General features: G+C 44.0%; 1 protein-coding gene across 1 annotated transcript in view; it reads left to right on the top strand.

Annotated features, from left to right (window-relative positions):
* Positions 1 to 10,568: 10,568 nt before the first annotated feature.
* C3 (complement C3) overlaps positions 10,569 to 14,339 on the top strand; it is a 35,567-nt gene continuing 31,796 nt past the window's right edge. Inside the window, exons 1-2 of the mRNA XM_072602031.1 lie at positions 10,569 to 10,767; positions 11,778 to 11,970. Coding sequence (XP_072458132.1) covers positions 10,706 to 10,767; positions 11,778 to 11,970 — 255 coding nt within the window. The 5' untranslated portion in view covers positions 10,569 to 10,705. The remainder of the gene's footprint in view (positions 10,768 to 11,777; positions 11,971 to 14,339) is intronic.

Here is a 14,339-nt window from a genome sequence, read left to right as displayed (position 1 = left end):
ATTAAGATATTGTACTGAACTAATGAAACTCTCTTGCTAAATAATGAAAGTGGTTAAAAAAGATTTTTCCCTTCATGCTTAAAAAAGGCAGATGGGTCCAAAAGAATTGCTACATGTATTTCCTTATACTGGTGGGGTTTTTTGGTTGGTTTTGCTTTTTCCTTGACTTCTAAAAATTAATCAAATTGCCGTTCACCCCTGTTGTTTAACAAGAACAACAAATTCAGTTGTAATTCTTCCATTTTGGATTTAGGCAGACGGGAGAATCCTTTCACAGATCCAAGCCCAGGAAATGTTAAATTTGGCTTCTGATACCATGAATCTCAATATGATATAGACCTGCTATATGATATAGCAGGGAAAAAGGGAGAGACACCCCAAAGAACAAGTTAGAAGACTGCTCCTTTTTTGTATATAAGATGTTAACTGTCAAACTTTTCAGGATTTGTAATACGAAAGACAAACAAAATGAGGCTGCATGCACATGTTTATTCTCCCAAAGTGGGTGAACATGCCTATATATATACATACACATACAGGCCAAAGAAAGTTCAGTTGAAGAAGACTTTTTATCCTTAGGGGATATAGCAAGGCATTATTTCCTTCTTCCTCCCTTCCTGGTTCAGGATGCCAAAATTATAGTCTCCATATGTGTGAATCATAAACATAGGCATGAAACATGAATGTCATAACAGTACATAACAGTACCCATAAAATAACAAGATAAGAAATGCCATTATTCAAGATAGTGTCTGGTTCCAGCTGCCTTGTCCTTGGCAGAATGTTCCCACTCAGCAAAATCCAGCAGGATAGCTTGGGTTCACTCAGAGAGCAAAGTGAAGCATGTCTTTTATGCCAGAGCATATAAAGCATCACAGTAGGTTAAGCTCAGAGTGGGCCAAAAATGTCTTTCTCCTGATTGACCATCCAGGTTTTAGACCTTTTTTAGGAGAAGGGGGGTCTCAAGCTGGTTTGGGGTAGGGGGAAGCTGACTTACAAAGGAAAGATGAAAACATCACTTTGGGGTTACTGCACATGTCTAAGAGCTACCTTGAAGCTGTGACCACTTCCACCAATGTGATCAACATTTAGCCCAAAGCCTGGGATAACGTGTTCCAAATGGAATCACTCCAAGCTCATCAGTAGCTGAGTTCCCACATACCAAGGGCCAACTGATTATACCCCTAAGATATCTTTCGATATATTTGGCTACAGATTCATCAATTTTGTGGTTTGTTTTTCATTTCCTGCTGTGGCTGCTCATTCACCACACGAAAGATGCTCATTTAGAAAGTATTCACTGCTATGTGGCAGGGAAGATGGAGCCCCCTGAACCCCAATTCACTTTGGACTACAGCAGAGGCCTAGTAGATGGTAGCAGCAAGAAAAGTCCAGCAGAGGTGGGAGGGAAAGGAAAACAGAGACACAGAAGCACAGAGACATGATACGTTGGGAACAGGCCCAGAAGAAAGCAACGTGATGACATTACCAGAGTGCCCCAGGTTTATGGAGGAAATGCTCTGTTATTATTTTTCTTACTCTATTATTTTATCAGGAAATACTTTCGCCTCCATGTAGGACATTTCCCCATGTGGAAGGGAATAAGTTTTTATACAGTGCCTACTATGTGCTAGGCACACTATGCTTTAAAAATATTATCTCATTTGATCCTCATAACAACCCTTTGAGGTAGGTTTCCTCATTTACAGTTGAAAAAACTGAGCCAAGCAAGGTTAAGTGATTTCCTCAGGATCACAGAGCTACTAAGTAATTGAGGTAGAATCTGAACTCAGGTCTTCCTGACTGTAGGCCTAGCACTCTATCTACTGTGTCACTTAACTACTTTCTAGGCAGGTTGCTTGAAATACTGTATTTACATGTGCAGAAAGTCATTCATTGTCCCCATATATCCATTTTTTCCTCCTCCTACTTTCTAGGTTCCACATTTCCATCTAGAGGTATGTGTATTTAAATAGAGATTCATAACTCATTTAGTTTATGTCCCCCACCCATGTACTACTGTTTCCCATTTTTTCCCTGCCTTAGTGTGTCCCTAAAGAACCTATTCAAATGGTATGATAACCCCTGTTTCAATGCCCTTTGGCATGGGACTCTCACAGTCCTTCTTTGAGACTTTGAGACCCAAGTTGGAGTTGGGTATCTGACTTCCAGCTTCAAAGAGGAAGATGGAAGAGGCCAACCCCACTTCAGGTTGCTGAAGGAAGCTCTAGAAAGACATGAAAGTAGCTGGTAATCTCCATCACTTTCCCCATCTCCAGCTTGCTATCTAGAGATTTAGGGGAGTTTCCTCTTGGGTGAGATTCAGAACCCTCTCTCTAGATTTACTAAGTTATCCTGTTTGAATACCAAGAGAAGAGCTCCTTCCCTTTGTTTTGTTTGGTACATTTTCTCCTATGTGTACCTTCTCTGACTTCTGTTTTCCTATGATTTGGATGAATGGATTTCTTTGCTATGTGTATTCATTGTGGAGCTGGCATTTGATAGGAAAGGGGCTGAGCCTTGGATACAGAGTTTGGGGTCCTCCTTCCCATCAAACTGACAAAGCAATGAGAAGTTAAATGGAACTCAATCATATCCCTTTGACCGGGGGTAGGGAAGCTATGGCTCTGAGGCTACATGAGGCTACGTCCTCAAGTGCAACTCTGACTGAATTGAAACAAGGGCTGTCCTAGAGGACCTAGAGGGCCACATGTGGCCTCAACGCCGCAGGTTTCCCACTACTGCCCTTTACTAATAATATTTAAGGGAGCAGAAAGATATAATTCTAGCTCAGTAACCCCTCCCTTCCATCTTTCTGAGGAGAACAGATAGTAACTTCCAGCCCCTGCTGCCTCTTCGGGGCAGGAATTAAAATTTCCCTTGGAGAAGAGGGGTAGGAGAAGAGACTAGAGATATCCACTGTGACTCCTTGCAAATCACACAAGGAGAACTCTGAACACAGGTGGGCCTCCCTATACATGTGGGACCCACTCGTGTTTCAACATATTGGCAGGGGTGTGCTGGAGCCAACGAGCCCAATTGTTAAGGTCTCAGTGTGAGTACAGACACTTCAGAAATCAGCAAATGCTTGGTGCTTGGTTTTGTTGGTTGTGTAGATTTTAGAAAGTAATCGAGAAAATAATAATGAGGCAGATTAAACTAAAAATGGGTCTTGTATATTTTTTTTTCCTGGGACCTATTAAAACATGTAGCAGCATACCTCTGCATAGAGGCTAACATAGAGGCTAAATTGTAGTTACTACATAGAAGACAAAGTAAAATGTAACTGAACTAGTGACTCCGCCCTGGCCTAGCTGCATTAAATTTCATCCCTCCCCTTGGTGTCCTTAAAGGGATCAGGATGTGCTTGGGCTCTCTCTGCCAGAGGTTCTAGTTTCCACCAATGGTGTTCCTTCAAGTGTAGAGGAAATCCCCTGAAGCTTTTACAAAGAAATATGTATTTCAAAGGTAAAATAACAAACCTGTACCGAAGTTCCGGGTTCAAACCTCACCTCAGCGTCCCAGGCATCCTGATTTCTCCAGGGGTGCTAGCTATCATGTTCCCCCTGGAATCCTAGCTCCAAGATCTCAGTGGCATCTGAAACTGATAAGAAACAAATACTGCAGGCCCATTTCTCAGACTCAAAGTAAAAGAGAGGGAATAAGAAGGTATCCTCCCTCCCCAGTTCTGTTCATGGTACCTAACTGTCATCTTACCCCTCCAGTTGCAGCAGCAGAGTGATTAGAATAGTGGGGGGGAGGGAAGACATGATATAAGCAATGAACATTCATTTGCTTCCTTAATATCATACAATAAAGTCTCAAAACAGCCAGTGTTGTGTGCTCATATACAATCCCACATGTATGGATGAAAATCACAGTTATTCCAAATACAAAGTTGTATGTATTCAACAAAATAAGCATTTTGCCAAGTTTAACAAATATGTCTTAGTCAAGCAATCTGCCCCAATCTGATGAGTTTTAAAGATGTAGCCTTTTGGCTACACAGCCAATCAAAGGAGGTTTCCCCCACTCATGCTATAAGGGGATGCAGGGTGACTGATCTGGGCATGGTCCAAGACCCTCATTATGAAATAGTAAGATTTGGGACCAAATACTACTCTTTAAAATAGCTAAAAAATACCTCTGCCTATTCTTCATAAATTTGAATTTTCAACTGCCCTTTAATGTCTTCTTTTTCATAGTTTTTCATTCTCCCAGGTGTAGGAGAGACAGATGAACCCAAAGACCATTCCAGAGATGTACTTCGATCATCCTCCATTTCAAAGTCATGGGGGAAGGAAAATCTTAACTTGACCGAACTCATTCCATCTTGAAGCTTTTGTGGAAACTACATTCATTTTCTAGCGAGTTGCCAGTCAGGTCAATCTACTGCTCAGCTGTGGGCCCCAGGAGGCTGTCAATAATTCAGCAGGCTGGCTCTGGGCCACCCATGAAGTCAACTTCCTTCTCTCTATTTCATCCTAATGTGTGGCGGGCACAGCCGGAAACCAGAGGGTGGTTCAGTCATTTGGTGCTTCCATGAGCTAACTCCAGTTTCCCCTCAGGCCAGTTACACGGTCATTTATGTATCTTCACCAATGTCATAGCTATGCTCTCAAGAGTACCAATCAGCTATGTGAAGAAACCAAAAGCGATTCAAAGAGCCAGTCACTCAAAAATTACATACACTCTTTTAAAAGTCCCACAAGAGTATATAACCCAGTGCAATCCTAACAGTTGCCTTTTATGAGTACCCCAAGCTTTTTCCACTTTGTGGCACAGGGGATAGAGTTAAGAATAGAGGGACAGGAAAGGAAGTGAAGTCTACACCTACTGTAGATGACCTTTTTGAGGACTTCAGCTACAAAGATAGAGGACAATAATTAGCAGGGATGGAAGGATCAAGTGAAGGGAGAGATGGTCATGTTTGTAGGCTGCAGGAGGAGACTGAAAATAAGTAATGGAATGAGGGTGACAGAGGGGGCAATGTGTTGGAAGAGATGTGATGGAATGAGATCACTTGAGTAGGTAATAGGGTTGGCCTTGGCCTTGGTAAGGGATAAGGCTACTTCATCATGTGAGACAAGGTGAAGGAGAGTGTGGCAGAAGACACCTGAGTGACAGGAGATGAGGAAGAGGGAAAAAGAGGGAATTCATGGTGAATGGCTTCCATTTTTTTGGCAAAATATGAAGCAAGGTTCTTAGCTGAAAGAGTAGAGAGAGGAGGTGCCACAGGAGGCTTGAGTTTGGAAAAAAAAAGTTTGGAAGAACTGCTCTGGTGAATGGGATAATGAGTTGATAAGGGAGGTACAATATGGTAGGATTGCCTAGCAGCAGGGAGAGCCCGGTGGAAGTTATTCAACATAAATTTGTAGTAGACCCAGTCAGAATGGACACATGATTTTCTATACCTTCATTTAGAAGCACCTGTGTAGGGAGGAAGGCAATGAATGGGGGAGTGATCCACGGTTGTTGAAGCTAGGCAGGGTGTAATTAGTGAAATGATAAGGGGGGCTAAGGATTCTAGAGAAGAGGACAGTGTAGAGTTGAACTGGTTCACTAAAGATGCAAGATGGGGAGAGGAGGAGAGAGTGGCCCTGCTTTACTAGTCCTTTCCCCTCTGAAGGGTGGAGATTAGGCAGGAAAAGGGTGCAATAGGAGATGGAAATCAAACTTACGCAATAGGAGAAAGAAGTCTTGTTCCCCACCAATTTTCCTCTTACCTCAGGAGACAGATGGCCTGAGGTCAAAGGGAAGGTTGTACTCTTTGTACCTGAGATCCTCCACATCCTCACTGGGAGACTGGGCTGGTGACAATAGGTGGAAATCCCCTTGTTCTGTCTTAGATGGAAGATATGCGACAAGTGCTCTTTCCACTTTTCCTCAGGGGACACGTTGAACCCATCAGGATATTAAAGGCAGGACAGGTGAAGGTTTGGCTCTTCTCTCACCTGAACAGGCTGGAGATGAGGTAGCAACAGAATGTGATAGACTTTTTGAACAGATGGGAGACACCTTGGCAGGTCCCTTTGGGGGCCCTGCTGTACCTATCAGGAGGTGGAAGGCACAAAGCAAGACGTCAGAGGAATGTTTGGTCCCTTCAAGGAGATACTTGTGTAGAGGCAAAAATTTCAGGAACACGTGGAGGGATAGTTCATACCTCAGATGCTAAAGGGCCTTCTTTCTCTCCCTCCCCCATCCTTCATGGATGCTCTTTGGCTGTCTGTATTGGTAGGGTTCATTAGACACAGCTCTGCTGGGCACTGCTCTACTGCCTCTGGCATAGCAGAAATCCTTGGTGATCTCTCAAGGGAAGAGTGAGCGCTGCCATGCCCTTTTTGCTTAAAGACCATATACTTCTTCTAGATGTGGCTCTTTTACTGTCAGCCTTCCAGGCTACCTTGGACTGGAAATCTTACTCTGTCATTTTGTGGCTTCTCTGCTCTAGAATTTGTTTAGTCATTTTTTACAGGTATTTTATGGGGTGTGGGGGAAGAGCTAGAGTAGGTGCGTCTTTCTACTCCACCATCTTGGCTCCATCCTGAGATATGGCTCTTTTGGAAGAAGCAGAAACCTTTGCCTGGCACACCAGGTAGGAGAAGGATGACATGGGAACCATTTTCACTTAAGCTGTGAGCTTTATAACTGGGTCAAGGACAATAGGGAGTTAATGAATAATCGAAGTTCAAGTGGAGTGGAGAAGATCCATTTGGTCTTTAGTGTGCTTAGAGATGATCAGAGAACTAATTGGGGAAGGAGTCTGGTTGGTTCTGGGCACATTCATTCCTCCATGAGGTTCCAAACAACATGAATGTAGGGAGGAAGAGCTCACCCCAAGCAAGTCTCTCTTTTTCTCCTCCTCCCTTTTCAAGGGAGACAAGAGTAGCCACATTTTGAGTTAGTGGCCACATTTCTGGATTTGATATTAAATTCTGGCTCTGATGTAAGAAAAAAAAATCCTAACCTTTAGAGCTATAGTGAGCTAGAATGAACAGCACCTAGAATCAGAGACTGGGTGCCAAGTGTACAACAGAGTAAATTCTGGCTTCGGTATGGATTGGACCAAGATAGTCCCTTGCAATTCCAAGATTGTTGAGTTCTGTTACTCATTGTATGATTTAGAGCAGGTCATTCCTTTCTCTAAGGCTCCATTTCCTTCTTGATAAAATTGGTGGGGGGAGGTGAGGAAGGCAGGACTAGATGGCAGCTAGGTGGTACAGCAGACAGAGGGCTGGGCTTGAATCGATCCATGAAGATCTGAAGACACTGACTAACTTGTGTGACCCTGGGCAAGTCATTTAACTTCTATGTGCTTCAGTTTCCTCAACTATAAAATGGGGATCATAATAGCACATAATTCCCAGGGTTGTTGTGAGGATAAAATGGCACAATATTTGGGAACACTTAGTACAATGCCTGATAAATAGTAGGTGCTTAATATATATTTGTTTTCCTTGCCTTTTATCTATACAGTCTGAGGTTCTTCAAGCATTTGAACCTAGAACCTATGTTCTAGGTTTTCCCAAACTTCAATCTTTTCCTCTCCTCTGGGAGGTGAAGGGTGGAACCTAGTCAAGGGGAGGCTCCATAGGGATGGGGCAGGCTGGATCTGAAAAGATAAGCATGACTTAGGTTGGCCCGGATCCCCAGCAACTGGGAATTGAGGACTGCGCATGGGAAAGAAGGGAGGAAGGTAGAGCCAAGATGAACTAAAAACTGATCAAGCTTAGGAGAGATGAGTGTTGCAAGAGGGAGCCCCCATGAGCAAGTGTTGGTGTTATCTTCTCTTAGGTAGGTGAGGACAGTACATATTGACTCAGCTGAATTATCTCCTGGTTGGCCTTTCCTGCTACTTTCCAGAGAATGGTGTTTGCTTTTATTGACAGGAATAAGTCCACGTGAGAGGAGGGGTCAAAGACCTCAGATGGACTCTTGTACAGCGTCCTTGAGACTGAACCCTGGACCCTGCCTCCCCAGTTCCTGCTTTGGTCCTTAATTGGTCCTAATTGGTCCATTCCTGCTTTTGAGCATGAGGTCTTTCAGCTGTCCTCCCCCTTCCCCAAGACCCTTTATTCCTGTTCATCATCATCCCCTTTTCCTAATACTGGAAAATCCCTGCAAAAGTCTCCCCTTCATCCCTCTCTTCCCAATTCTGATGTCACTCCCACCAGTCAGTAGCCAAAGACTCCAGGGACAGAGAATATGAGTTCAAATCTCAGCATTTCCTGTATGATTTTGGGCAAATCCCTTCCTATCTCTTGGCTTGTTTACTCAATGTATAAAATGAATGGGGTGTAAATTCTCTCTATCAGTTTAGGGTTGGAACTATAGCCAATGACTATATGGTTCCTTCGCGTTAAGCCTTCTGAAGTCTCAGCTTATAACTTTCACACCCCCCATAATGTGGGGGAAGAGGATTAGCCATGGAGGGATTGAAACCCAGAAATCTGATAGGTGAACAGGAAACCAAGGAAAAATCTTGAAGGAAAAATGGAGGAGGGGCTGGTTGGGAATTTCTCTTCCCTCATTCCCTCACTCCTCTCCCCAAATTCTTGAAGGTCGTGTCCGTTGTGATTTAAAGAACCCTGGGCTTAGGAACCAGGAGATCTGATCTGCCCAGCACCTTCATCTCCCTGGGTCCCAGTTTTCTAATATGCCAAAAGATCTCTAAGCAGCCTCCGGCTCTAATGGTCAGCTGTAACTCAGAGTTCCCTTTCCTCTCAAAGGCACCGTGTTGCAATAGGTGGAGGGGGGAGATGGAGGAGATGGAGGTCAGGCCTGTTTTCTCCTAATCTTTCCATTCTACTGCCAGCCTAAATCAGTGCCAAGAAAGGGGTGGGGCTTACCGGGAAACTAAGCCAGCATTCTCCTTGAGCAGGGGGGCAGAGAGGTTGGGATGGGGAATGGTGCAGAGGGGGCAGGGCTAGGGCTTTTGGTTCTGAGAATTGGGACCTTCATGCATGCTTGCTGTTCGTCCCTGGGGAAATGAATTACTCTTTCTGAACATCATCTACTCAAAGGGCCAAAGAAGTTTGTACCAAACAGGTGCAGTGAAGATGGAAATATTGGGGAGGGAGGGGCTGCCACGTGCTCCAAATAATTCCATGCTATTCCATTCAATAACCTGTATTAAGCATCTACTATGATCCAAGAACTAAGCTAGCTGCCCAGGATCCAAAAACTATACAGTCCCTGACCTCAGTGAGCTTACATTTGTGGGGTAGGGGGTGGTAGAGAACAGCATATAAACAGATAAATAAATGCAAAATGTTAAGAAAGTGAATATAGGAGGAGAGGAAGACATTAGCAGCTCGGAGGATCAGGAGGATCAGGATAGAATTTGAGTGAAAACCACTTGAGTTGAGCCTTGAAGGAAGTAAGTTACATTGAACTGCAGCAATGCCCCCATCTTCCATCCCCCACGCCCATTCCAAGTGAAAACAAGACCTGGGATTGTGGAGGGAGACTTAGGGACACAAGGCATTCATCCTGGCATCATAAGGTAGCCATTAGAAATAAACTCACTGTTTCCTGGAATTCCAGAGCATGGAATCTCAGTAGGCTGGCATGTGTCCAGCTCTCAAGAGATCCTCATCCTTCTCTTCTCCCCCACATTATTTTTTCCATTCCAGGGGCCTTGAAGAAGATTTTTTGGCCAGTGGTTGGATGGGGGCAGGGGAAGGGGAGTTAGCTACTAGGTGGCTGGGTGGATAGAGCACTGGCCCTGGAGTCAGGAGGACCTGAGTTCAAAATCGACCTCAGGCACCTACTAACTGTGTGACCCTGTGGGGGTTGGAGGGGAGGGAGAGAGGAGACCCAGAGACCCAGCAGGAAAAACAACAAGGAAATCACCAGCAGGGCACTTTTTGGCTGCCTGTGCTAACCTAGAGTTAGGTTAAGATTCAGGATTCCAGTCACACCCTGTGGAAGCATTCTTGAGGTTAGAACCTGAGGGAGTCTTAGGGATTATTTTGTCTAAATTCCTTATTTTAAAGTCTCCTCATTTTGAAGCATCAGAAACTGAAGCCCCAAAATGGTTGTGCTTAGCCCAAGGCTACACACATAGTAAGAAGCAGAACTCTGATTTGAACCGGGTCCTGGGACTTGTATCTGGGCTCGTTCCATTACAAACAAGGCCACTGGGTATATATATAGTGGGAAAAAGTCTAGTTGGCAGTCTAGTCACAGGTCCAAATTTAACTGACTGTTGCCACTGGGCCAGTCATTTTCTTCCCTTCTTTGGCTGTTCCTTTTCTGATCTGTTAAATAGGCCTATTGATGTAGTCAGATGGATATATTAATACAGACTTGTGGGCTTCTTAACACACTTGTGTTGGCTCATTAATGCAGGTGTACAGGCATATTAATACAGATGTGTGGGATCATTAAGGCAAATGTTCAGGCTAGTTCATACCCACCCACCACGTCCTGGCCTTGAACCTCAGAAGAGTTAAAACCCAGACAAATGAAGAAGGAAATCAAGGGTTCCGGCCCTCCCCTTGGCTCGAAGGGGACTATCCCATATTGAGAAATCCCCAGGCCCGCCCCTCCCAGGGGAGGGTTTGGGGGGGCAGCCTCTGAGCCCCAGGATAAAAAGCCACCTCCAGGGTTCTGCTCAGTCCTTTCCCTTTCTCTCTCCCTCTCCCTCCTCTTCCCCAGCTGATCCTGCTTGAACTGCCTCTCTCAGTTCCAGGGCAGAGCCATGGGGCCGCTGGCTGTCTTACTGGCTCTGAGTTTGGCGACCCTGGCTCAAGGGGATCCACTGTGAGTAGTGGGGAACCCTTCTCCCAACTCTCTCCCCTGGGGAGTCTTGGATTTGTAGGGATTTTGTGCATTGAGCTAGGGGGACCCGGGACCCAAGGATGGCTGTGGGATTGAGGAATGCTAACAGGGATGGGGAACCTCAAGTTTGGCCCTTTGACGGAATCCAAACTTGGGCCACACCTAAGGATTTAGAGGGCCACATGTGGCCTCGAGACAGCAGATTTTTCACCCTTGGAGGTTCTTTACCTTTTATGTTTTTTGTCATGGACTCTTTTGGAAGTATCATGAAGCCTATTCTCAGAATAATGTTTTTAAATGCAAAAATTAAATACATTGGATTACAAAGAAAACCAATTATATTGCAATATAGCTATCAAAATATTTTTTAAAAATAAGTTTTTGGAATCCAGGTTAAGAATTCCTGGGCCACAGAGACTGGAAGATGTGTAATATCTTTGGAATTTGGGCTATCATGGACATAATGAGTGAGCCTAGAATTCTGGAGACAGTTGAAGGATCTAGGAGACATCCATGGGCTGTTGTGGAATTTGGGGACATCCATAGGATGGAGGTTATATTTGTAGGAGCTGGGAGATACGTGTTGGATCCAGGGATTTTTTGCCCTGGGTCAGAAAGAAGGAAAGAGATTTGGGTGATATTTCTGGCCAAGCTCAGTTGCCAGCTAAGGAATATAGACATTCTTGGATATGGAATATGGATAGAATCAGGTTTTGGTGCAACTAACTCTAGGGAAGAGGAAGAGACTGAGAGGGTGAGATTTGACTGTACCAGGATCCCAGGGACAGAGGTTAGAGTAGAGCAATGCCAAGAACATATATATTACAGCTGAGAATTAATGAGATCTTAGGAACCTTCTCCAAGTGAGTTTTCAGTTAGTGCCTGCCTTCTTGGGTGCGACTGCCTCAACTCTGAGAGGCAGGGGCCCAGTGGGCACTGGCTATCTAGGGCTAGCAATGACTTCTTCTCCCACCTACCCATTCCCCCATCAGCTACATCATGCTCACTCCAAATGTCTTGAGACTGGAAAGCGAGGAGCAGTTGATCCTGGAAGCCCATGGGGCGGCAGGTGATGTGCCTGTTGAGGTCTCCATCCACGACTTCCCTCAAAAGAAGCAAGTCCTTTATTCTCAGAAGATCACACTGAACAATGCCAATAATTACCTGGGCACCATCACTGTTAAGGTGGGTATAGGGCTCCCTATGAGCAACCTTGAACCTCTGGTGAATCTGTACAACTGTCCTATCCCTATACATGAAGCCTATACAGTCTGCTCTGACTACCCCAGACCTTACCCACTATCCGAATGATAACATTTCCAAGTTAGAAGGGGTCTTACAGACCAAGCCTGTCCTTACAGGGCAGCTAGGTGATATAGTGGGTAGAGTCCTGGACTTGCAGTCAGGAAGACCTGAATTGAATCCTCCACAGATGCTTCCTAGCTGTGTGATCCAGGGCATGGCACTTAGTCTTAGTTTCTTCATCGGTAAAATGGAGATAACAATCATACCAACTTCATGGGATTGTTGTGAGTTCCAACATTCAAGTGCAATACTAAACAGTTTTACAGATGGAGAAACTGAGGCCAAAAGAGCACTCTGCCCAAGTGCATGCAGGTATGAAGGGGGGCAGAGATGAAACTTTAGTCTAAATTCTTGATGTAAAGTTCAGCTTCTCTTTCCACTACACCATTCTTTCCCTTTAGGACTTCCAACTTCCAACTCCAATCAGAATGCCTTTAAACCATAGATACCAAGCTCATCCCATCAGCAGATGGCACAAAACTAAGAGGGACAACTCATCCACTGGATGGCAATTGGGCTCTGAAGATCTCTTGGCAGGCTAGATTATTGGACCAAGTCCAGTAGAAAGAAAAGTTATTAGGAATACATGTGAAGTCTGGTGCTTGGGTTTAAAAAAGCAAACAAACAAAAAAATCCCCGTTCAGCCTGAAAGAGGCATGGCTAGCAAGCAGTTCTTCTCAAAAAAAATCTGAGTATTTTGTAGAATATTTTGCAGAAGCTCAGAGTTGGAAGGGACCTCCCCACTCTCCTTGAATCAGAGTCCCTTCTCCACCCTAGCTGACAAATGGTCATTCATTTTGAGCTTTCTTGAAGATCTCCAGTGAGGGGGGAACTCCTCCCAAGGAAGCCCATTTTCCTTTGATAGAGCTCTCGTTGTAAGGATGGTTTTACTTAAGTTGAATCTAAATTTGTTTCTTTGCAAAGTCCACCCGTTGATTCTGGTTCTACCTTATGGTCCCAGCTGAGCTTCCTTAGTATACCATCCTTTCAAACAATTAAAAACAACCACCACTAAGTTTTCATCTTCTTAAGAATCTCCAGTTCCTTCAAATAGCCCTAATGTGGTATGCATGCTCTTAAAGCCTTTTTTTTCAAGCTGTCTAGGTGGTATAGGAGATAGAGCACCCTGCCTGGAGTCTGGAAGATTCAGCTTCCTGAGTTCAAATCTGGCTACAGATAATTAACTAGCTTTGTGACCCTGGGCAAGTCATTTCACCCTAAACCAGCCCTGAGAATTTATACTTTGGGTTTCAGAACTGGGTTTATTGAGGCTTTTTGGTTCTCAGTACTTACAGTGGAGGCAGCCAGGTGATTCAGCAGAGTCAGACTCAGCTGAATAACAAAATGTTTTTTCATTATCCTATTTGCTTTCTGAATGTTTTCCAGCTTCTTAAAGTCTTTTCCAAAATGTGACACTCACAACTAAATATGATACTCCGTGTGTGGTCTCCAGCCAGGGAACAGGAGAGTAGGGCAAAGCCCTCCCTGATCTTACACACGAAGCTTGTTGAGTGCAGTCAACAATTACTCTAGCTGCTGTAATCCCACCCTTTACTCAGACTTTGCTTGCAGTCTATTAATTTTTTATTTATTTTAAAATTATTATTATTCAATTATTTATTTTTATTTTTGCAGTCCCAGATTTTTCCAGGCAAACTCAATTACCCTGTCTTGTATTTGTAAAGTGGATTTTTTTAAAGCACAGGTCTAAGATTCTATATTTGAATTGAATTGGTCTAGATCAGGGATGGGGAACCTGCTACCTCAAGGCCACATGTGGCCCTCTAGGTCCTCAAGTGTAGCCCTTTAACTGAATCCAACCCTCACAGAACAAATCCCCTTAATAAAAATTTGTTCTGTAAAACTTGGGTTCAGGCCACATTGAGGTCATAGGTTCCCCATGCCTGGTCTAGATGGGTGATTTCTTCAGTGTGGGCAACTTAGGTGGGGAAACTTCCTCTGCCATCATCTTGTTCCTTCTACGCATTTGTAACAGGAGTTTTAAGGAATTTTAAATTTAATTTAATTTAAAAGGAAATTTCAGTAATTGAAGAGTTTAAAGAATAGCCTAAAGGTTAAGAATTGCCTAGAGGTCAAGGGACGTGAAGAGGTATGCTGGTAAATGTTTAACAATTCCCCCCAAATATAAGCAGGGCAGGCTTTTAAATTTGATCTGAATTATTAATATATTAGCCATCACTTTCTTAAGTTTCTGTTGTTTTTGAGTCATTTTCAGTCGTGTCTGACTC

Source organism: Notamacropus eugenii, chromosome 4, assembly GCF_028372415.1.
Source record: "Notamacropus eugenii isolate mMacEug1 chromosome 4, mMacEug1.pri_v2, whole genome shotgun sequence".
NCBI classification, from domain to species: domain Eukaryota; kingdom Metazoa; phylum Chordata; class Mammalia; order Diprotodontia; family Macropodidae; genus Notamacropus; species Notamacropus eugenii.
Note: the sequence above shows the minus strand (reverse complement) of the source record. Positions and strands in the feature narration are given on the sequence as shown.